General features: G+C 52.1%; 10 protein-coding genes across 10 annotated transcripts; 5 read left to right on the top strand and 5 right to left on the bottom strand.

Annotated features, from left to right (window-relative positions):
* Window positions 1-302: 302 nt before the first annotated feature.
* A1O5_08000 (uncharacterized protein) lies at window positions 303-1,903 on the bottom strand (the record flags this gene model as incomplete). The annotated part of the gene is made up of 2 exons (XM_007748585.1): window positions 303-1,516; window positions 1,567-1,903. 2 exons carry the CDS (start codon window positions 1,901-1,903, stop codon window positions 303-305), a joined length of 1,551 nt encoding a protein of 516 aa, XP_007746775.1.
* A 412-nt stretch (window positions 1,904-2,315) lies between these two features.
* On the top strand, window positions 2,316-3,399 carry A1O5_07999 (ubiquitin-conjugating enzyme E2 J2; the record flags this gene model as incomplete). Its single annotated transcript, XM_007748584.1, has 4 exons — window positions 2,316-2,463; window positions 2,530-2,546; window positions 2,631-2,677; window positions 2,775-3,399. The coding sequence occupies 4 exons, from the start codon at window positions 2,316-2,318 to the stop codon at window positions 3,397-3,399; spliced, it is 837 nt and encodes a 278-aa protein (XP_007746774.1).
* Window positions 3,400-5,638: 2,239 nt separating this feature from the next.
* A1O5_07998 (uncharacterized protein) lies at window positions 5,639-6,838 on the top strand (the record flags this gene model as incomplete). Its single annotated transcript, XM_007748583.1, has 1 exon — window positions 5,639-6,838. One exon carries the CDS (start codon window positions 5,639-5,641, stop codon window positions 6,836-6,838), a length of 1,200 nt encoding a protein of 399 aa, XP_007746773.1.
* A 658-nt stretch (window positions 6,839-7,496) lies between these two features.
* On the bottom strand, window positions 7,497-8,622 carry A1O5_07997 (cytochrome c heme-lyase; the record flags this gene model as incomplete). The annotated part of the gene is made up of 2 exons (XM_007748582.1): window positions 7,497-8,489; window positions 8,548-8,622. The coding sequence occupies 2 exons, from the start codon at window positions 8,620-8,622 to the stop codon at window positions 7,497-7,499; spliced, it is 1,068 nt and encodes a 355-aa protein (XP_007746772.1).
* A 512-nt stretch (window positions 8,623-9,134) lies between these two features.
* A1O5_07996 (uncharacterized protein) lies at window positions 9,135-10,833 on the top strand (the record flags this gene model as incomplete). The annotated part of the gene is made up of 2 exons (XM_007748581.1): window positions 9,135-9,222; window positions 9,278-10,833. 2 exons carry the CDS (start codon window positions 9,135-9,137, stop codon window positions 10,831-10,833), a joined length of 1,644 nt encoding a protein of 547 aa, XP_007746771.1.
* A 676-nt stretch (window positions 10,834-11,509) lies between these two features.
* A1O5_07995 (eukaryotic translation initiation factor 3 subunit L) lies at window positions 11,510-13,048 on the bottom strand (the record flags this gene model as incomplete). Its single annotated transcript, XM_007748580.1, has 2 exons — window positions 11,510-12,740; window positions 12,837-13,048. 2 exons carry the CDS (start codon window positions 13,046-13,048, stop codon window positions 11,510-11,512), a joined length of 1,443 nt encoding a protein of 480 aa, XP_007746770.1.
* Window positions 13,049-13,516: 468 nt separating this feature from the next.
* A1O5_07994 (uncharacterized protein) lies at window positions 13,517-14,476 on the top strand (the record flags this gene model as incomplete). Its single annotated transcript, XM_007748579.1, has 1 exon — window positions 13,517-14,476. The coding sequence occupies one exon, from the start codon at window positions 13,517-13,519 to the stop codon at window positions 14,474-14,476; it is 960 nt and encodes a 319-aa protein (XP_007746769.1).
* Window positions 14,477-14,847: 371 nt separating this feature from the next.
* On the bottom strand, window positions 14,848-15,980 carry A1O5_07993 (uncharacterized protein; the record flags this gene model as incomplete). The annotated part of the gene is made up of 3 exons (XM_007748578.1): window positions 14,848-15,267; window positions 15,320-15,844; window positions 15,912-15,980. 3 exons carry the CDS (start codon window positions 15,978-15,980, stop codon window positions 14,848-14,850), a joined length of 1,014 nt encoding a protein of 337 aa, XP_007746768.1.
* A 694-nt stretch (window positions 15,981-16,674) lies between these two features.
* On the bottom strand, window positions 16,675-17,314 carry A1O5_07992 (uncharacterized protein; the record flags this gene model as incomplete). The annotated part of the gene is made up of 2 exons (XM_007748577.1): window positions 16,675-17,063; window positions 17,131-17,314. The coding sequence occupies 2 exons, from the start codon at window positions 17,312-17,314 to the stop codon at window positions 16,675-16,677; spliced, it is 573 nt and encodes a 190-aa protein (XP_007746767.1).
* Window positions 17,315-18,063: 749 nt separating this feature from the next.
* On the top strand, window positions 18,064-18,815 carry A1O5_07991 (uncharacterized protein; the record flags this gene model as incomplete). Its single annotated transcript, XM_007748576.1, has 3 exons — window positions 18,064-18,281; window positions 18,358-18,466; window positions 18,513-18,815. The coding sequence occupies 3 exons, from the start codon at window positions 18,064-18,066 to the stop codon at window positions 18,813-18,815; spliced, it is 630 nt and encodes a 209-aa protein (XP_007746766.1).
* Between the last annotated feature and the right edge of the window lie 384 nt (window positions 18,816-19,199).

The following is a 19,199-nucleotide window of genomic DNA, read 5'->3' as shown; positions in this document are numbered from 1 at the left end:
TCTACGAGTTGCGGAACGATATGTGTGAGTCGTACATAGAATGCAAGTGAGAATAAGATTAATTTTGCCTTCAATGAGGTACAAGTTTGCAGACGTGTTCGATGTGGCTCCAAGGTGGCCCTCAAGAACCAAACTCCGCGGCGGAGACGTTCTGACTGGCTGGTGCCGACCGAACCTCTCTTTTGCCAGTTGGCCTTTCCTCTCAGCCCTGCTCAGCCTTGTTTCGTCTCAGGAATATGTGATTTCCACGAGTCATTATCGGCCACGCTGTTACTATGTACAGTTTTTGTCTAACGCTGTTACTACAGGAAATTGATGCCGATGCCGAAAGACACCCCCTTCCTGGCCTCTTCCTGCTTCCGGACAACTAACGGTAATGAAAAGTTGAGCTCAAATCGAGCCACAGGATGGGCGTAAACGAGCCCTATACCGGCTGACATTGTCGGTAGCCCATTTCCCATCTCTGAGAAAGCATCTGCAACACTTTGCTTGGCTTCTTGGCTTGTCATCGGACCCTCCTTTTCTGGATTTCTTATTGCCAATAGCCTTCCACCGTTGATGAAGGCCTGGAATCGGAGAGGCTTATCCTTTCCAACCTTGGGGAGAGGGAAAAGGAGATTCGCGCTCCCAGCTGCGTAGACGTCACCGCCCACCGCATCTAGACCGTCATGGGGCCCCAACCCCGATAATCTGAAGCCTCGAACATCTGTAGGACCACCCAGCTGAAACCGGTCATTAATCCGCGACATTTCCGGGTTCTGCTTCGATCCTAAGGTTAAAGGGTAAAGGAGGCCTGCACGAAATCCAGCGGTGAAGCTCACGCCACTGTCGCCCTTTATACCCGGCACTGGTATCGATAATGCCGATTGGGTCTCCAATTCACTTTTTAGGAATGCCACATCACCTTGTAGTGGTCCCCATCCTGCTAGCTCTGCCGTTGTTTTGGCATAATAACCCCGGGTGGGTAGCATGGAGTTGTCTCTTCGATCGGTCATCCACGAGTGTGAAATGCTGCTCTTGAAAGAGTCGCCTGCCTCGTGCCTGACGGTTTGTGAAGCATTTTCTGCGAGCCCCGCCACTTGTCGCCAAAAACCGTTGTATCCTATTTCATGAAAAGATCCCGCTGAAGTCAGCCATCGTAACTTAGTCCAGCCTCCCTTCAGCACTTCTTCATGGCTGGCAAAGATTTTCTGAGTCGCACTCTGCAATCCGCCGACCTGAAACCGGAGATCGGGATTACTCAGCACGGGAGTATCGAACGTAGCTTGGTACGATGAGCGTGTGCGCGTGCCGATGGACGCATTTACGTCAAGAGTTTCTGCGCCGCCCAATACATTCCTCCATTGCACATTGGCGTATGCTGACCCTTCCGCATTGCCAAGGTCCGTTCCAGTCTTTGCGAATATCCGGCTTTTCTCTTTCACGGAGTAGAATATGGCAACATCGGTTGGCGTGGTTGTCGGGTCAGTCTTGGAAGGCTTGTCTAAGTAGACAGAGACGGGATCGTGATAGATGCCTGTATCACAATGAGACAATGCTACCACGCGAACAGGGATATGACAATACCAAACTTCCTGAGCTTCTCGGCGGTCCTTGCGACTTCGTGTATAAGCTCGGATTGAGTATATGGTCGGTCGCGGTTGGCGCTCAATAGAGGATTCACCACAGCCCCAAGGAAACCGTGTCTTGTGTTTTGGGTTCCGAGGACTGTCACTGACGACACAGTAGTGGGCAGAGTTGAGTTTTGGTCAATTAGCTCTGCAAGTCGCTGCTGCCCGAGCTGAAATGTGCGATGTAACCGGTCATTGATAGCCTTTTCTCGAGATTCCAGCTCCTTTGTATCGGCCTTTTTTAACAGGTGAAAAATGCTTTCCTCCGACTCATTAGGGCCCGAGGTTGCCATTGAGCTCAGCCAGCTGGCGGACTTCGATTGTAGCTGGTGGTGTAGATCCCAGGGGAGAAGGGCACCGTAAATGCGAGAGCTGTGCTGCGAAAATGCATCTTGCAGGCCCACATGCTGCGCAGCTGCGGACGTCGATTAGTCCTCGGCAGACTTGCCCTGCTTTGCTCTGCTTCGGTCGCGATGAGGTAGCAAGGTTGCAAGCCCGCTCAACCACAGCTTCTGACTGCGCATGCTCGCGTGTCTTCGTCGTGACAACTCCCCTTCTCGCAGTCTCGCAGTTTTATCCACACAAGACGGTGATTCTCCTTTCGTCATGTGTTGTGCCATTTCTCAGATTGATTTTTAGACCTTCCATTTGTTCACCTTCCATCCAAGATCCACCCACCCCACCCTACGATTTCTCCCCGCGAAGATGGCAACGAAAGCCGCCCACAAAAGACTCATCCGGGAATATGAGGCAATTCAGCGTTCTCCACCTCCATTCATACAAGCACACCCGAGCGAGAACAATATACTGGAATGGCATTATATTCTGACCGGGGCTCCAAACACACCGTATGGTAGGTTTTCCAAATGCCTCAATTTAATCGGATCGGGCTTCTCACTCTCGCTTTGCAAAACCACAGAAGGCGGACAATACCATGTGAGTTACAGTCGTCGCTAGGAAACTGTCCGAAGAAGGCGATTTCACTGAACCCAATCATGGTGGATACTAACAGGAAGGCAGGGAACTCTCATTTTCCCTTCCGACTATCCTTTCGCACCTCCCGCCATGTAAGTCTTTCCCGAGACCGTGGGCCATAGGATGCATCCCTAGCCGAAGCTTTGCCATTCCTAATAGAAGTGTCTGGATGGCTAACGAAAAAAACAGCCGAATGCATACTCCATCAGGCCGGTTCCAACCTTCCACGAGACTTTGCTTGAGCATTTCCGATTATCACCCCCAACTATTCAATCCCGCATGGTCAGTGTCGACCATACTCATAGGGCTCATGTCATTTATGAACAGCGAAGAGATGACTGCTGGTAGTATTGGAGGAACAGTGGCAGAGCGGAAGTGGCACGCAGCAAGATCAAGGTGGTGGAACTCCACTGGTGGCGGATCAGCCTCAAAGCCGGTTCCCGGCGTCCAGCCGACCACAAAGGGCATTGGCAACATCAAAGCAGGAGACGGAGGAGCAAAGTTCAGGGTAGAATTCCCCGATGAGGACAAGGAGAACTGGATATGGATGAAAGAGCATCGTATTGACCCGGTCACCGGTCGGATGCTCCCCGACGAAGAAGGCGAAGAGATCAATTGCTCGCCAGAGACGAGAGCCTTGCGACGGATACTGGGAGGAAGCACCGGTGTCGGAGTCGTGGTTCAGGGTGGCCAGGCTGCAAGGGACGCAGGACAGGGTTGGATCTGGCGAAATAAGATGTGGATCATAGCGGGCGGCATTGTTGTGTATTTCATGCTAGCAAGGATTTTCGGCGAAGAACAAGGTGTGTTATGATACATGATACAGGGATGGAGCACATACCCAGAAATCACGGACACACAAACACACCCCCTATTACCTATGACACTGCAGGGGTTTGTCCTGGGCGTCGGCGGCGGCGAAAAATATGTCCAGGACCATTGCGATTACTTAAGATTTTCGTTACTCAAGGCGAGTGCCAAGGCCGATGGCAATATTTCGGCAAGACATCATCATCCCCAACATTTGCCAGCGACCCAGCTTGCCCAGCTTGCCCAGCACAGCGAGCCCGCCGCAGCTACGGTGGCTACAAAAGAAAAGAAAGAGGGAAACTGGAGCCAATGCCGTCAAGATCCGCTGTTGACGCATGTCACACCAAAAGCGAATTCAGAAATTCTCCGACGACCTCGCAGTCTCAGCATCCTCCGGAGGACCCCCAGGAATGACAAAGCGAATGACAAGAGCTGGCGTATACCGATAGCAAGAGGAAGCTAGGAACATGACTCCCGGCAGCGGCTAAGGCGTCTATCACGACATTCGATAGACTGAATAGACCATGGCCAGCTCTCATACGGCAATTGCCGTTATTCTTCATATCACCGCCGCTTACTTGATCAATCGGATAGAGTACCCAGCCACTGTTACACAGGCTAAAAGCCCCAATCAAACTGCCGGACTCCACCGGACATCCAGCGAATACGAACTATGGGTCAAGAGGACGGAGTCGACCCGATAGCTGACCGACTCGTGAAGAGGAGACCTGTCGACTGCTGTCCACAACACTGAAACCATAACAAAGAACAGTGACACTCGGTGCGCCTCCCGGAACCACCCGGGTCACTTCACCGACGTTGGCCGCCGTCCTGCCAGACACGAAACATATTCAACTTCGTCTATCCACACCTGCAGGACGCAATCTGCCCGTTGCAAAGCAAAGTCGCAGCGATGAGTATCAACGTCTCTGTCTACCGGGTACGTAAGATGGAGTGGCTGCAAGCTTTCGTTCAGCGACTGATCGCCAGTCTGTCCCAATTCTGATTAACTAACTACTATAGCTGCCTTACCAACCGACAACCTTCGCCAAGTCGCATTCCCCGGTCGCTGACTAGCCTGAAGAAGCTCTCACCTTCCCGTTCGGAAGCAGCAATGCACCGAGGAGTTCCACCCAGGTCGACGACTCCAGATCCCAGATGATAGCACACACCCAGCGGTCTGCAAAGACAAGCCTGAAGAAGTCGGCTCTGTTCCTGCTTACTTATTTCTGAGTTTCAGTGAGCTCCACCACCCCTATCGGCTCCCTCCAAGCTTTCTGTCGTTGATTAACCTCGTGCGACGATTTTACTCTGGCATCTTCCGAGGTCTATTTCGTCCAAAGGGTACGGATCGTGGATCCCCGGTTGGATTGCACATGGCCGGCCATAGCCAGGCATATATCTGCTTCTATAACTTTGCAAGCGATCCTTGAGGATCCTTCAACGGTTTCGCACTCCTCTCGCCCTGGATGTCCGCGTCAGCATGCGATGGCTTTTGTGTGAACTCAGCTTTTAAACTGACGTGACATTTCGTGGCTGCATGGCTGCATCCTACAAGCTATAGACTTGTTTGATGAATCATTGCTTCCTCTGAACTGATGGACCTGGGAGAATGCGCCGTGGCTCGCGTGGTACAGGTGTGAATATATCTACATTCAGGCTCGAATGTCGACACTCATGCATATAGCTAACCGCGATACCGCCGCAGTGCCAGACACGGCTGATGGCTCTCAGCCACCAGACCCTCAAGTCCCTTCTCCTAATATCAATTTCACCTTTGTGCATCAAGCTGAGGATCTAGTTTCGTTGTCTCACAGACGAATCAGCAACAGAGAGCAGCGTCATGCTATCCGCTCACATGTCATGCAACGCGTCCGTCAGGTGGAGTTAGCACAAGGCAAAAAGAGGTCAACTGGGCGTACCCGTCCCAAAGATGGGAGTCAGCAAAACCCGCGAAGCGAGTCCACTCACTCTGAACCGTCCCTGAGCAATGATTCAACCGAATACAATGCCAACAGCCCAGTCATCGTTGCTAGAAGCGATATTTTTCGGCCGACCCAGCCTCCTCTGCCGTCTCCGCGCCTCAATATATCCCCATCTGCACATGCATTTGATCCATTCGATACCTTACCAACCAACGGATTACCACATCATACCTCGGAGAGTCTGCTGCAGTATTGTGAGTGTGTTTTACGGGCCGCATCGACCACAAAGCCCTGACAGTGAATATAGGCTTTGATGTTATGCTTCCACTGACCTTCTGTGTCGAGACGAAACAAGCTCATGACAAGTTTGCTCGACAAAAAATGGTTTTGAACAGCAAGACATCGAACCCTGCAACGTTTCTAGGCTTCATGGCGACGACTGCAGCCCATAGAGCAGTCTTTTATGGTCGACATGAAGACCTGGCGCCATCCAATACCAATCATGATGACCTTATCTTCGATCCAGACTATATCAGAGTTAAGAATGAAGCAATGGTGGCCGTTCGCCGCGCGTTCGACCAGCGTGCAAACGTAGATAACCAGATGGTTGAGGCCTGCTTTGGCCTTATCTCGACCGCTACAGTTGTGGGCAACTTCGCAGAGGCCAGAATACATCTGAAAATCCTCGAGCGGATAACTTCACAGATGACCCTTTCAGACGAAACAATGATGTGGCTACCGCTGTCAAATGTGAAAGTCTCGGTTGGACTACTTGTGCGCCCTGTCCTCCCGCTGCTTTTCACGCGCGAACCCTTACCTGAAGAGGTTTTGTTCTGTGCTGCTCAACATCTTGGAACTGACATGACTCGCCTGGGACAGGATTTCACGCAGCTGCAGCAAATGAGCCAGCGATTGAAACTGCTGCTCACTACAGCCAGCGATATTTGCCGTCTTTGTGAAATGCATAGTGTGGTTCCCCGAGGCCCGTCGCCCGCAGAGAACCTGAGCTTGCGGAAGAAAGCAACAGAGCTGGAATTTGATCTGCTAGCATATCCCTATGAAACAGATATATTTCCTCGAAATAACGAAAACGAGCCAGAAATACCAGCACTGGAAGGCATAATCCGTCTTGCAGCCCTGGGCATGCTCTCGATTGCTCCTCACACAATTATGGCTCCTACCGGGCTCGGGAGAGCTCTAACACACCACCAGAAAGGGGCGTTTGAGAAGTGGCTCCATTGGAAACGATCCGAAGACGCGGAAGAACAAAAGATCATCTGCTGGGTCCTCTTCGTCTTCGTGCAAAACTCGCTGAAACAACCGGAGCAGCGCTTCTTCACGGAGTTCCTGGCGCAGGTTGCTCGGGATCTTCGTCTCCTGACCTGGGAAGAGGTCGAACAGGTCATGTACGGGCTCCTGTATATGCCGCGGCTGCAGTCTTCGATATGGCAGGGCATCTGGGCCGACGTTTGCAAGGTTCAGAACTCCACTCACCAGCCTCACCACGACCTTCAATGACCCTGGACCCCGGGCTCGATGGGCTGAGAGGCCACCCGCATCGAGCAGTGTGAGATCTGGCGAAAAGCCCCTTGGACCGCATGGATTGGGATGGAACGCGCCCGGCGCCCTTGATTTCTCTCATGAATTTCTATCACCGGCAGATTCTCATGTGTCATCCAGTGCATTGCCCTTTCGGCCATTTACAGGCTATCTGATCGCCGGTGTGACGTCGTCGCCATGTTTATTATAACCCCAGGAGCAGGAAAAACTAGGATCGGAAACCAGACCGAGTTCGTTATACAGAAGACCGTGGACAGACATGTATGGACAATGGCCGTCATTCATGTATAATCTAGTCTACAGGACATTATTACATCACTATGCTATAGAGGGGAGGAGAGGGTTCAAAGCCCTATTTGGAACACGGGCCCGACACTGAATCAGAAGCTCCAGATACAAGCTTGTGCAAAGCCAAACGTTCAGAAAGCGCAAAACGCGCCCTCCCAGAATGGGTGCGATCGAAATCATCAGAGCGCGCTCTTGCCGTGGAATTTCAATTCCGATCACGGCAGAATATGCCCCCTGGTAGCACCAGTAGAAACCAATCTCAAACATGTCAAAATGCGCGTGTACTTCGTGTCACTTCAATCATGGCAATCCATCCCGGCCATTAAAGTCATGATCCATTTTCCTTTTCTTTGGTTCGTGTGGCAGCCTCCCTGGCCGCTCCTCCAGATGCTCGATGCCACACGTCCCCTCCCCACCTCATGGCTCTCTCCACTGCCGCCGTCGGCGTGTCCAGTGCAGGTCGAATGTCCAAGTAGAAGACAGGCTGCCCCGTTTCCTGTTCGACACCGCCTCCGTAATAGTCTATAACGTAGCGGACTTCCTTTGTTGACCCATTGGGGAGTTTTCGGGAGATGTACCAGTCGTGTCGGTCGAAGGGAGGTTCTTGAGAGAAATGGTTTGGGAAGACCTTGCCTAACATTTGCAAGATTCGGGCTTTGGGCGAAGGTTCTTGAGGGCGCCCTTGGAAGCGAATTAGTTTTGGTTTGGACTCGTCTTCCTGGGGGTCCGGGGTTAATCCGAGGGCTAATCGTCGGTGAGCGGCGTATTCCTGCCTCGCCCGATCTAAAGTGATGGCTTGTTCACCGCGTGAACAAGTCTCCCAGCCTTTCCATAGCCCTCCGGAGAAGATCCCTTCCCACTCCTCTATCTCTGCCCACGCTCCCTCGTTCAAGAAGTTGTGCACGGCAACCATTGCCTCGACGTGTTCAGCGGGAGTGTCGGTGTAGCCCTTGCGAAGCATCGCATTGTACATTTGCTGTGGGGAGGGATATTCCCAATTTGACTCTGCATCACTCCGAGGAATGGAAGACAGTTCCCGGTCAAGCGGCAAATTTACTGATTGGGGGGAATCGGCTGGCCGGCTGTTGGAAAGGGAAGGCATGTAGTTCAGAGGGTTAAGTCTGGAGAGAGTCGAAGAGGAGGATTGCAAAGGCTTTTCCTCAGAAGATTGAGTTTGGCTCGATGATTCCGACGTTTGATGTCTCAGCGGGTGGTTTGGAGACTTGACCGGGCATGAAGAGGGCGTCGATGTCGATTGATTGAGCCGTGGCGGGAACGGCGTGGAGTTTCCTGTGTCTGATCTATGCATAGGGCATCCCGACTTGAGCGAGTTAGTCCTTCAAGTCATCGTACGTGGAGAGGTGAAAGGGTATGTATACCGGAGGAGCAGCCGGGGACTGCGACGACTCAGCAGGGACGCTCTTTTTCGGTACGTCCGCCCAAAACCAACCCATTATTTGTTGCGTGAAACCGAAGCCTGAACGAAAGGCAAGGGTTTCCGAAGTGACAGAGGTAGACGATCCTAGTGGAGAGAAGGGTGAAGTTGGCAGGGAAGATCGGATGAGAATCATGAACCAGACCAAGACCAAGCTCCGCAGCGAGAAGAAGCCGCATTTAAAAAGTGGCACGGTCTGACACGTATTAACTCCGTTGACATCATATCCAGCCTTGCAATGCACCTGAAAAGACTGTCTTTTGAAGTTATTCGCTTTGGCTGCGGTCCGCAACTTTCCCCAGCGCGATTTGGAGATTTGTTCCTCGTAGCACGTAGTTGGTACCGACTTCACTTGAAAAACAAAACAACCGAGCACGCAGTGTCTGTCTCCTGCAGTCCTCGCATTCACAAATATGCCAATCTACTCATAAGGCTACAACCTACTCCGCGCCATCTCAACCCGCGGGCTCGCGTCCCCATCCCCCAGTATCACCCTGCCGTGGCGCTCGACCTACAAAGACGCCAGTCAAGATGGCCGAAACAAAGGGCTTCAAGCAGGACATGGTCGTTTCGATACGATATCGAAATGATTTGCCTCCGCCTCCCATGTCTCCAAAGTGTCAGTGCCCGATGTCCCCCAAGGTTGGTTTGCCCATGCTGATACACGTTTACAGTCCTAGATATTGACACCGGCGGCTTGGCTCAATACCTCACCACAAGTTACGCGTCGGGCCTGGCAAAACGAGAAGAACCAAATATTGAAGTTGACGCTGAAGGTGGCATGCCTATAGATATGATCGGTGTCCCAGGCTACTTTCTAGGCGACGAAAGCGCAATCATGGCTCCTGAGGTCCAACCTGTGCTGGATCCTGCCGACCAAGCGTTGCTGATGTCGCTGGATCAGCTGAAGAGCCAGGGCGCAAAGAACAACGTCTCGTTTTTGCGCAAGACACAATACATGACATCTTCGCAAATGGCTCGAGCAAATGATGCATTCATGCGATCAAGCGCTCGGACTCAGAAGCCTCAAGTGTACAAGGCACCGCCAGTGCCTGTTACCCGAGACGACCCAGAAAACATCAAGCGACAGATTCAAAAGGGCTTCGACCTTGCCTACCCAGACAGTATCCCATTCAATCCTCCAGCAGCCAAAGCAAATCCTATTACTTCCCAGGACCGGGATGCCTGGAGAAATCCTGTCCATCCTGATAATCCCAGGCTCAAGCCTGTCGAATTTTACCCCATAATCCCTGATCTCGAGACCGGCACAGACATGGCCTCAAATTGGCAAGCTCTTAAGTTCGACAAGCCACCATTACCTCCATTCAAAGGCCGAAGAGATGATCGTATCGACGTCGGCTTACTGATGGCCTCGGAGAACGCATCATTGATGCCAGCTTGGCAGGCAGCAAAAGAGGCCTTTGATAAAGACCCTGAAAGATTCGCCGATCCTGGGCCTGAGCCATACACATGGTCTCTCTCCGTCCCTAAACAACCTGGCTCGACCTCCCGCATCCGCCAGCTCTTTGACGATTCAAATCCTCGAAAGGATGACCCCGCCTTGATGGAACCTCTTCTTGAAGAATCCGCTGACGGCTCATTGCGTTTACCCTTTGAACGTGTTCGTGTTTATCCAAAAGCCACCCAAGACACAGTCGACCCTCACCGCATTATGGCATTGTCACTAGTCGATGCCAAACAGCTTCCCCGCCACTCCCGTTTCCGCAAGCAAGGTACCACTGCATATTACTATCCGATCCTCGAACGAGTGAAAATGAGAGCTGATAGGGGTAATCTCTCTAAAACTCGTAACAGCAACGTGGAAGACAACATTCCTGACCAAGTCATGGTGCTCTTCAAAGAGCCCAATGCGAAAGAAAGACGCTCTCGCGCCGAATTTAGGGGAGATTTTGACGCCTCCTTCAAAGATGAGTTTGAAGAGTTGACCCGGCAAGCGCAGGTGGAGGAAGAAGCGGAACATGCAGATATGATCTTGCAGGAGCAAGGCGAGTTGCACGAAGGGGCGCAGGACGTTAGTATGGCCGAGGTTGAGGATGGGGAGAAGGCGGACATCAGTATGAACGGAGTACCTCACAAAGATCGGGCCGATGATAGGACTACACCTTCTCCCGCGAATGGATATGCGGATACACGGGATAGAGACGGAGACAGAGACACCAGCGTGGAGGAAGATGGCTTTGGGGACGACGATGACATGCGGGACGATTGATGCATTCCATCTATTCATGCGGCTTGTATAATTTAACACGGAGTAACTGCACCAGGGCGGGCCAAAGTGCAAAAAAAGCAATTAAAAAAATGGAAAAGCTTCGAAATAAAATCCACAGACCAAATCAAAAGTCCACGGGAATCAAATCAAATTCGGGCATTTCTTCTCTTGCCTTCTATGTAGACAGAACCCGACGATACAGAGAGTCTGTTACTTTTTTCACCCGCCAGTCGACATTCCGATTGTTCGTATAAATGTAACTTGGTTTTTGCCTGGCGGATTCAGCGAGCGACGAATGCCGCGTTGTTTGTATGGACCGCCTGCTTCTCGCGTGTCTCATCGCGCATTCTCAACCCAAAACCTTTACATCCACAACTGCCGAGCCTCTGATGTGGCCATCGAATTGGAGGAGGGGGAGCGACGCGTCGTGCACAGCCAACGTTGTTCCGAAAGGCTCGCAAGGCCTGCTCGTTTGGTGTCCTTTTTTGTGCCTTCCGTTCGTTCATGACATGACTTTGGCATCTTCCGTACCGGATTACTCTCATGCTTCGGGTATACGCACGACTTAGGATCAGCCCTTGAGGGCTTCCGTTCTCTTTTTCCCTGCATTGGAAAAATTCGTGTCCCGTTCTCACCATCTTTGGCTCAATAGTCCCATTTCCACCGTTCTCCTGGCTTAGTAGGACCTGGCCAAATTCCTCAAGTACCAGTCCACCAGCCGTCTCCCCTGCTTCGCCTCACTGATATGGATCAAATCGCCCTCGATGGCATAATCCAGCCCCTCGGAGCTTCCGTTGCCCAGGACACCCACAATTTCCCCTTCCAGCAACCCTCCTTCAGTCCAGCGAATCTGCCGACAACTTCGCTGCTTGTTCACTAGTAGCCAACTGCGGAGCTTTTCGGGCTCGACCTCCAAGAAGCCGGCGAGCTTTTGAATGCTCATTGTCGTGTATAGTTTCAGATATGACTTGATCAAGGGGTTGAAGAGAGTATTGCGGACTTCGTCCATGAAGATCTCAGTGTGGTGATCGACCGGGTCGATGTTTAGCGAAGGATTATCGAAATCCGGCGGTGTTGGGGTGATGAATTTCGGACAAGCGGATTGGAACAATTCCTTGAAGATTGGCAGGCTCTCTGTTCCGCCACGCTGCAGTTTTGCGAACTTCTCGCCATATTTTTCGCGGAGTGTTGTATGGATGGAGTCGTCCAACCGGGTGGGCGCAAAGGCCACGCAGATGGCGATGAGGGCGTACATTTGTTCGGTCTTTTTGGCGATGGCGTCAAACTGTCCTTGATTGGGGCCCTTCTGGAAATTCTTGGTGCGGGAGACGTAGACCAGGATGTGGCTGAACATGCGTACGGCGTCCGCATAGCGACGCAGCATCATGTAGGAGAAGCCAACATAATAATATGTGTTCAGATGGGCAGCCATGACACGGGCGAACATGGCTTTTTTGTTCATTTCGATGTCATCTAGGGTCTTCAGAGCGAGACTGAAGTCTCCGAGAAGGCAGTGAACTCGCAAGAGACCGATGATGGAGAAGTATCCCAGCATGCGGTAAAGTGGGCGAGAGCCATACTCCCCTGCTACAGCCATGGGATCTTCGCCTCGCTTCGTGGCGGCAAGCTGTTCATTAATTTGCGAGCGTTGGATCAAGGAGTACAGGACGTTAAGAACACTATAGCAGCCCCATGTGTTAGGGTTTTCTCGCAGGATTTGTGCTTCTTCTTCATTGGGTGCGGTGCGGGCGACTCGGTTGCGATAGCGGCAGAAGGACTCGAATTGGTAGATAAATTCATCGATCACGTCCCATGCCCAGTAGTAGGAGGGTGTCTCGATTTCTACGGGACCGTCAGAGTTGAGGATGTAGTGGAACAGCGAGCAGTAGTTGTCGTAGCTCTGGAATCTGCGCATGCATTATTAGTCTCGCGCCCGTTAACAGCGACATATTCCAACGATGCCAACGATGCTCGCTGCAATAGACGCATTCTGGGCAACTCACTTGGTTTCCAGACTTGCTTGGAACTCCAAAGGAGCCGCGGCGGCTTCCAGTTGCGCTCGTAGATCCGCCGGACCACCACTGATGACCGAATCTCCGCGCTCCAAGTCTGCGCCCTCATCATCATAGTTGTTGACCTGCTCTTGGTAGTCTGCCACGAGGGTCTCTTCCTCCACATCTTCATCAGGGAAGGCATTGCCGTTTGTGTAGGACATTGTGGCAGAAAGTAGAATTCTTCGAAGATGAGGGAAGTTCGATTCAGGCGGACCGGAGGGTTACAGGTGGGAGAGTTACGGAGAATGAGCGACCCATGCACAGTACTCGCGTGACAACACCTGCTCCAATATTATTGTGATCGGTAGAAGGAAAATTTAGTGGCGCTCGAGGGTTGGAGAATTGAGAAAGATGTGTGGGCTCAGTTCAAAATCTACATCGGGATTAGCGCAGCCTTGCCTGGATGACGTTCTAACAGCAACCTCAGCCGGAAGCCTCGTCAACCCTCCAACCTGCTGTCGTGCAGTCACAATATAACACACTGAATTGGTTTCTTCGACCAGATTCTTGGATTGAAGACAAATCGCCATGGCGGCATCCTATGAAACATTTTCGCAGAAATTCAAAGTGGGGTTGATCCAGCTCCATCCCAAGGTATGGTCCTCTTCTTATCAACAGCAATTCTCAACATGTGCTTTTTGGAAGTGCTCACATCGACAAACCAGCCTCTTGACCCAGAGTACAACTTTTCTGCAGCATCAGCTTATATCCGCGATGCCGCCGCACAAGGAGCCTCGCTCGCAGTGCTTCCCGAGTACCACTTAACATCGTGGGTCCCAGATGACCCACAGTTCGCCCTCCTGGCCCAAACAGCCTATCAATACGTGACCAAGTACCAGGCCCTTGCTCGAGAGCTGAAGATCAATATTGTTCCGGGGACTATCGTCACCATTGATCCAAAGTCGCCGCCTCCTGCAAATAGCAACGGAACATCTCCCGAGTCGATAAAGCCGCCTCTCCTCCTCAACATCGCCCCTTTCATCTCCTACACGGGCGAGCTGTTGGGAAGCTACACAAAAGCCAACTTATGGATCCCCGAGCGTACAGTCCTGACATCAGGCCCGGCCTCCGTTAAGGCTACCCAGCATCATCTCTCAGCTGAAGAAGGTCCGCCTCCTCAACCAAACCCTCACTCTGTGATAGAGACTCCGCTCGGCCCCCTTGGCATCGTGATCTGCTGGGACCTAGCGTTCCCTGAATCCTGTCGGGCCTTGGTCCGCCAGGGGGCACGCCTGATCATCATCCCTACCTTCTGGACGAGAGACGATCTGACCCCTGAAGCGAGGGCGTATGGACCCGATGTGGATATTCAGTTTCTGAGCTCCGCCCTTATTACAAGATCCTTTGAAAATACCTGCGCAATCATCTTCGTCAATGTGGGCGGTCCGAAGTCAGAGGGCTGCGCCGGGTTAAGTCAAGTGGTATTGCCCCTTGTTGGGAAAGTTCCAGGATCATTTGAGGACGGAGAGCCAGGAATAAAGGTTGTGGAATGTGACATGAGGACGGTCGATGTGGCTGAGGAGAACTATAAGATAAGGGAGGACCTGAAAGGGGAGGATTGGCACTATGGGTATAGCCATGAGAGATGAAAACGAAAGTAGATACAGCCATGAGACTTGCAACAAACCGGAAACCATGCATTACACAATCCTGAATTCACATTGGGCAGAGTCAACCCATGATTGACTATCAAGAGCACTAATGTACAAGCACAAGTCGCTCGCCATATTGACGGCGTTAAGCTGTCAGCGTTCATTTTACCTCAGCGCTTCCGATACCCCTGTCATTGGTGCTGGTTGATAGTCGCTGTCGCTAAACGCTCCAGGGCCACATCGGCGGCTCTTCGCTTGGATCAGCCGAGGAAAAAAAAAGCACTCAAACATATGTCATTGTCCCATTGCCTGCCATCAACAAGCCTATTGTGTGAATACCCTCAACCGTCGACCCGGCCCGACAACTCCTAACTCTCTTGGGATTCATCGAGCACTTCGAAGCGATTTTGGAGCGAGATCCCGGCTGGCCTGATGTCCGATAGCTTTTGCGACGGGTGAACATTCGCGGATGGCAGTGGTTGAGCACACTCGTCGGGATAGAAGGCAATCCTAAGCCGCTTATACTTCAATCGCGAGAGCATGCAGTTCCTGGCCGTGAGAGCAGACCGAATACTGTTCAGAGATATGTAGGCATGGTCGTCCTCGAAGAAGAGGTTGACAACTTCCAAGCCATGGATGTGGTTGAGATCTTCTCGAATGCTATCTGCGGTCATGTTTGGTCCGACGTAGCGGATGACGAGGTTGCGAGTTGCACCGAGTGACTCGATGCATTTGGCAAGGCTCGGTCGCATCCAACTTTGTCGGTTGTTATCCCATGCTACGGTCACCTGGATGCTATTAGCAGCCTCCAATGCCAATCCGTTGCTGGTGTAGGCTCACCTTCTTCCCCTGAACGTAGATGTCATTTGTCTGCGCGTGGCGAAGAAAGCTGTGAGCTGCAGCCGGATCCACGAAGCTCACGTGGGCCGAGCAATCTCGATAACGAACGTGCATTTGAAAGATGTCACCACCCTTGAGGACCTGGGCGACGGAATGGAGGGTTGTGACGGGCGAGAGTCCAGTGATTGTCAGTGACCGTTTGACAGGGCGGTTCCTTGATACTTCTGCCTGCTCCTCTGGCATGTCACCCTCATCAGTATCATCAGGTGTATGCGGAATCAATGGACCGAAATGAGGCAGATTTTGATCAGGGTTTGTGGATTTGGTGGAATGAGCCCCAGGAACGGAAGATCGCGTGGCGGGTATGGGCACTGATCCCGAGCCATCTTCGCGGGCCGAACTGGTATCTTCGCTGGGAGGCTTCGGTGGAAAATTGGCGCTGATCAAGACGTCCACGGTCTCCGTTGTGGCTCCTCCTGCAAGCAATGCCTGCCTCAAAGAAAGAAATTTGAGCGCTGTGTCGACCTGTACATTGTTGTTAGGGCTGCGCGCGGGCTTGACCCTCAAAACGATCGAGGAAGTAAGTGCTCACCAACGACTCATACTCGGCAACAGATATTTTGACTGTCCCTGCCATTGTATCAACTTCCAGCATTGCCATGATGCCGCCTCGCAGACGCCGATGCGAAACGCAATTATGAAGGTTGAGATTGGCGGCTTCGGAGATGGCTCGAGTGGCAGGCGCAAAGCGTCGATGGGAAAAGTTGAGTCGGCCCTTCCGCGAGCACGGAAGAATCAGTCAAGGCCGCCCTCACTCTCACTCTGCCAAACCCGAGGAACCATACATATATGTAACACTCAAGGCCACTGCTGGAACCAATGAATGCGTGCCATTTTCGATCAGAGCCTCTGACTTCGTCTCCTCCGGTGCCCCCCGTCAGTGTCGCTCCAGCATTATGCACAGTCGACCTACCATCAACCAGTCGTTGGAGATGTCTTGCTGGTATTCGGTTGCTCTGGGCATTTCACCTGAAGCTCGAAATGCATCTTTTCACTAGCCAGACGATCTCCCTCCCCAAGACTTCTTCCAAGTATATTCGCCAGGCGTGAGTTCTCCTAGCGCTTCTGGTTGACAGTGAGACCCGTCTTGTGTCTGACTGGTCTCCCTTAGAGTGGCCCCAGCAGCCCACCATGCTCAATACCTCCTCGCGTGGTCGGCACGGAGCCAGTTCCATCGCTTGGGCCGGGTCCTAACATATAAGAAGTCAATTTCAGTTTCTCTTCTGTACTGACCTCCAAGTGTGGATCAATGCCAGGACTTCCCGCCGCTTGACGTGGACTCCAGACCCGGCGCGTCATGTCGGCTTTCGTCCGAACTCTTCTCCATGCTCTTTCAGCACCGAGTCCACCATTTCGATACTTCCTCTGATCAAACGGGCTCGTTCCTCTGGATGGAGGTCCAGGAATTCCTGAAATTCCTGGAACCAAGTATCGTCTTTAGCTGGTCCCTTGCCATCGTAACCGACGCACATCTCGGCAAGAATAGCGAGCGCCAACCGGATTGCCATATCACCTCCATACCGTTGGGGAAGCTCAGTCTGATTGATTGGGTGGAAGATGGACTCGGGGTCATTTTTGTCAATTGCTAAAGAGAGGCACTGCATTCGGTCTTCAAATGCCCACCATTTCGGTAAGATTTTCGACCCTTCGGCCAAATCGAGGAATCGTTGGAAGTCATCAATGGCTACGGTCGCCAGGATCAGTAACTCACACGAGCAGAAGGTCTTGAAGGTTGAGGCAGTTCTACTTACCGTCACCCTCGGCCCAGACTAAGCCGTCGATCGGTTTCCCAGGGTAATATATCCCGTGGTCCTCATCCCGGGATAGGTGGTCGGTCTCGACTCTTAGGCGGTATGCATCGACAATGAGCCGCAGGACTTCATCATGGCTATAAGACGAGAGATAGGCATTGGGATCTCCCTTGCCCTGAACCATGTGGCAAAATGACTTGTGCTTGCGCCAGTGGGCTTTTTGACACCTAACAACGAGTCAGAACAATTCCACTATGAGTCTATGCACAAAATTACTCTTTGGAGCAGTAGTCAACCAACAAACAGCCATTGCATCGTCTCAGAGGCTTCTGGAAACCAAGGGCCAGGCAGTTTGCGCAAACAGACAGTTTCTTGCTGTGCATGTACTCATGCTCGATCTGTCCGACGTATGCCACGCCGCATATAGGGAAGGTCTTGGGAGGAGCAGTCATTATGCGTAAGACGCGGGGCGCGTGATTTGCGCTGTGAATGAGCAGTCTGTTGACGACAAGATACAAAAGAATCGTGAAGGTGAAGGTGAAGGTGACGGCAACCAAGCGGCAGCAAGGCAAAAAGGTCTCTCGGCCTGTCTATTTATCCGAAGATTAACCGAAAACTCGCCGCTCTGACGGACGACCATTGCTTCTTCCTCTTGGCCTTATTCTGCCTTGTTTGGGGGCGGCAAGGCGGATCACCACGGATCAACATCATCATCATCATCATCATCCTGGTCACGTCCTCCGTACAGCCTCTGCGGATCAATTCATACTTCACCTCTTTGCAGAAGCTTCCGCTGTCAACAGGCGCAATACTCATCTAGCAGACCGTCTGAGTCTTGCCCTCTGTTTATCTGTTCCTCTGATCCTCTTTTCCTTGTTCGGCACCAAACACGTTTGGCAACGCCGTTCGGATCCCAGTCCTCCTTCTCTCGACATGGCGAAACCCATCGAGAATCCATGTGAAGATGAGCCACCAGCCTTGCCTTTCCGCACTGGAGGCCCACTGGCTCGCATCCAAGAATATACCATCTTTTACTTCCTGGCCATCTGCTCATGGTGCCTGGAGATCGCTGCTGCATGTCTAGGATCTCTGTTTGGAGCACAAAGTCATGCCTTTATTGGTACTATCTCGCCTTTCCTTGCCATGCATTGGTAAGTAGTTTCTACGATCTCGCTCAGCGGGCGGAAATCGTTTGCAGAGTTGTCTGATAGATTTGCATGGATATAGGATGGCATTCCTCCAAACCTGCTGGATGATGGCGACCGCCCCCCGCAACACCATCCCAGACCGGATGGCCTATCTCAACCTCGCTTGTAGATTCCAACGACTCTGTGCGGTAAGTAAGCAACATCGCTTCCGGGCTCCACTGGCTAACTTCTCAGCCCACTGCTCTGATCGGTATGGTTACCTGGGCAGTTGCATATCGCTTCCGCGACAAAGCCTCCAGTCAGGCGTACTGGATCATTTTTCTGATCGTCTGGATTCTCAACACGGTGGTCTGCATCATGAATGTTTACAACAACATCAGCTGGGAGAGTGACCTGCTGTATCAACTCGCTCCGGATGAGCCTCAGGGGAACTTTTGGCTGGCGGTCCTGGGCATTCGGTCCATGTGTCGCGTGAAGCACAAACATCACGAAAATACAGAGATGGAGCTGAAGCAATCAGCAAACAAAAGGGTGTAACTACCGAGGCAGAGATCAAGTTCGCGTTTCCAGGTTTGCGGCAATGTACCAGGTTCATGATATGCAGCTATTTGAGCGGGGAACACGACGGACGGCGTGCGGTACCACATGTTCATGTTTCATCATTCTAATGCATTGGGAATGGATTCCCCTTCAATACATAGCGAAGAGAATCTGGAGAGTCACACCATTCTCTTGGCAAATGGATTGTACTTTGAAGTGCGACGACACCCGCGCAATAGATGGGCTTGTGCTGCTGCAGGTTTTGGCCATCCATGTTTCCACGGCTCCAAGACCCAACTTTCCCGGTCTGGATCTGGTCCGTTCTGGGCCGGTGGCACGCTGAGGTGCAGTTATGGACTTCTGCTTGAGCTTCCGAGACCG

Source organism: Cladophialophora psammophila, assembly GCF_000585535.1.
Source record: "Cladophialophora psammophila CBS 110553 chromosome Unknown aczJe-supercont1.12, whole genome shotgun sequence".
Lineage (NCBI taxonomy): Eukaryota > Fungi > Ascomycota > Eurotiomycetes > Chaetothyriales > Herpotrichiellaceae > Cladophialophora > Cladophialophora psammophila.
This window is presented reverse-complemented; position numbering and strand designations above follow the sequence as displayed.